This window comes from Lathyrus oleraceus, chromosome 2, assembly GCF_024323335.1.
Source record: "Lathyrus oleraceus cultivar Zhongwan6 chromosome 2, CAAS_Psat_ZW6_1.0, whole genome shotgun sequence".
NCBI lineage: Eukaryota > Viridiplantae > Streptophyta > Magnoliopsida > Fabales > Fabaceae > Lathyrus > Lathyrus oleraceus.
In genome coordinates, this window is record NC_066580.1 from 342,155,071 (window position 1) to 342,156,950 (window position 1,880).

A 1,880-nucleotide genomic window follows, 5' to 3' on the forward strand; every position below is an offset into this window, starting at 1 on the left:
TTAAACATAAAACAAAATTAAGTTATTTAAATATTTATTAAATCCATTTATATTTATTAAATATTTGAAATTTTAATAAATAATTTAAAACAAAACAGAAAATTAAAATTAATATCCTTTGTTGTAAAAAGATTGAACAGTAATTAAAGAATACTTTTCCAAATGATGTTAAGGCTTGTTTGTTATAAAAAAGATTTAAAAAAAGATTTTAAAAGATTTCAGTTTTTTTAAATATTTTTTTAAAGTATGAAATTGAATACCTCTTACGCTCGACACCGCACTTCAGTTTGTTACAATTAATATCTTTTGCGATAAATGAGAAGTTTGTTTCAATTTTTTATTATAACATTTTAAGAGATAGTTTTAAATAAAATAAAACTTTAACTGAGAAGTTTGTTAAAACAACATCCAGTAAAAGATATATCCCTAGATATTAGAAGAGACCTATCTACTCCTCCAAGTAGTTGGCATTAAATATCGTAACAATCGAATCATATACATTTACACACAACTGCTTCCAACACAAACCCTTCTTCATCCTTAACAACATCCATGTCCGACAACATCAAACCTTCTTCCTTAGAACCATCCATGTCACATAACACCAAACCTTCTTCCTCAACAGCACCCAACACTAACCCTTCGAACACACAACCTCGTAAAAAACTTAACAAAAACTCTCATCAGCTCAGTTATCCTCCTGGTTCAAGAAAACGCGATTCAGATTCTTGTGCCACAGATGAAAACAAGAGAAGGAAGATTCAAGATTCTGTAAAACCAACCGTATCCTGTTATTGGGTTGATTCAAATTATCAAACCAAATCAACAGTTTTGTCTCAACCAAAGAATAATGGCAATGTTGTTGAAAACAAGAAGATCATCAAGAACCAAGTTTCCAACACGACACCTTTGTCTCAACCAAAGGATAATGACAATGTTGTTGAAGACAAGAAGATGATCAAGAACCAAGTTTCCAAAACAACACCTTTATCTCAACCAAAGGATAATGACAATGTTGTTGAAGACAAGAAGATGATCATGAACCAAGTTTCCAAAACAACACCTTTGTCTCAACCAAAGGATAACATGAAGGATTCAACAACGAGAGGTAAAGAATGTGGGTTGAAGAAAGCGATGGAGTGTGTTAAGAGGAGGCAATGTTGGTTGATATTGAAGAGGATGTTGGTAGACAGAGATGGTTGGGATTTGAAAGATCCTCCAAAAATAGCAAAGTCTAATAAGTGTAAGATAAAGGCAATAGGTTTGAAGGAAATAGAGAGAAAAATGAGATTGTATGCAACAGAGGATGAGTTTGCTAGCGACATGAGACTTGTGTTCTCTAATGCAATGGTAATGTATCCTCCAAGGAATCATATTTACCAAATTGCAAAAAAGTTTAGTGACACTTTTGAACACAAATGGAAGTCATTGAAGAATACGTGGGAACTTGAGGATACAAAAAGAAGCAACACTCAAAAGAGATACTAAAGAGTGCAACATGTTGTGTTCTTATAGAAATTGTTCTCAAGTTATAAACTGTTAGCAGCAATGTGGTTTAAAATCTGTCAAGTTATTGTCAATGAATGTGTAGTATATATGGTCAATCATTCTTTATTCTTGTGTTTGTAAATTCTGCATAACGAATAATAAAATATGTGTAGTTTCTGAATCTTTTAAAATTTGATTATTCTGTATCTGTCATGAATGTTAGTTGTTACTATTTTGTTAGTGGATTTGAATGAAGGATGCTTAATTAAATGATAGATTATGACATTACATCTTTTGGTAAATGTTTCATCTCGATGCGATAGCAACTCTAAGCTGCAGCATTCTGTGCTTGTTGTTGAACAATATGTATAATTTTTTAACCATTTACTCAA

The 1,880-nt window shown here is 31.4% G+C and overlaps 1 protein-coding gene across 1 annotated transcript; it reads left to right on the forward strand.

The window, feature by feature from the left end:
- The first annotated feature begins 552 nt into the window (after positions 1-552).
- LOC127123157 (transcription factor GTE12-like) lies at positions 553-1,488 on the forward strand. Its single transcript, XM_051053405.1, has one exon. It carries the CDS (start codon positions 553-555, stop codon positions 1,486-1,488), a length of 936 nt encoding a protein of 311 aa, XP_050909362.1.
- The last annotated feature ends 392 nt before the right edge of the window (positions 1,489-1,880 follow it).

Excerpts from the sequence above, each read along its gene's own strand:
- LOC127123157 (XM_051053405.1), top strand. The coding sequence starts at position 553 with ATGTCCGACAACATCAAACCTTCTTCCTTAGAACCATCCATGTCACAT.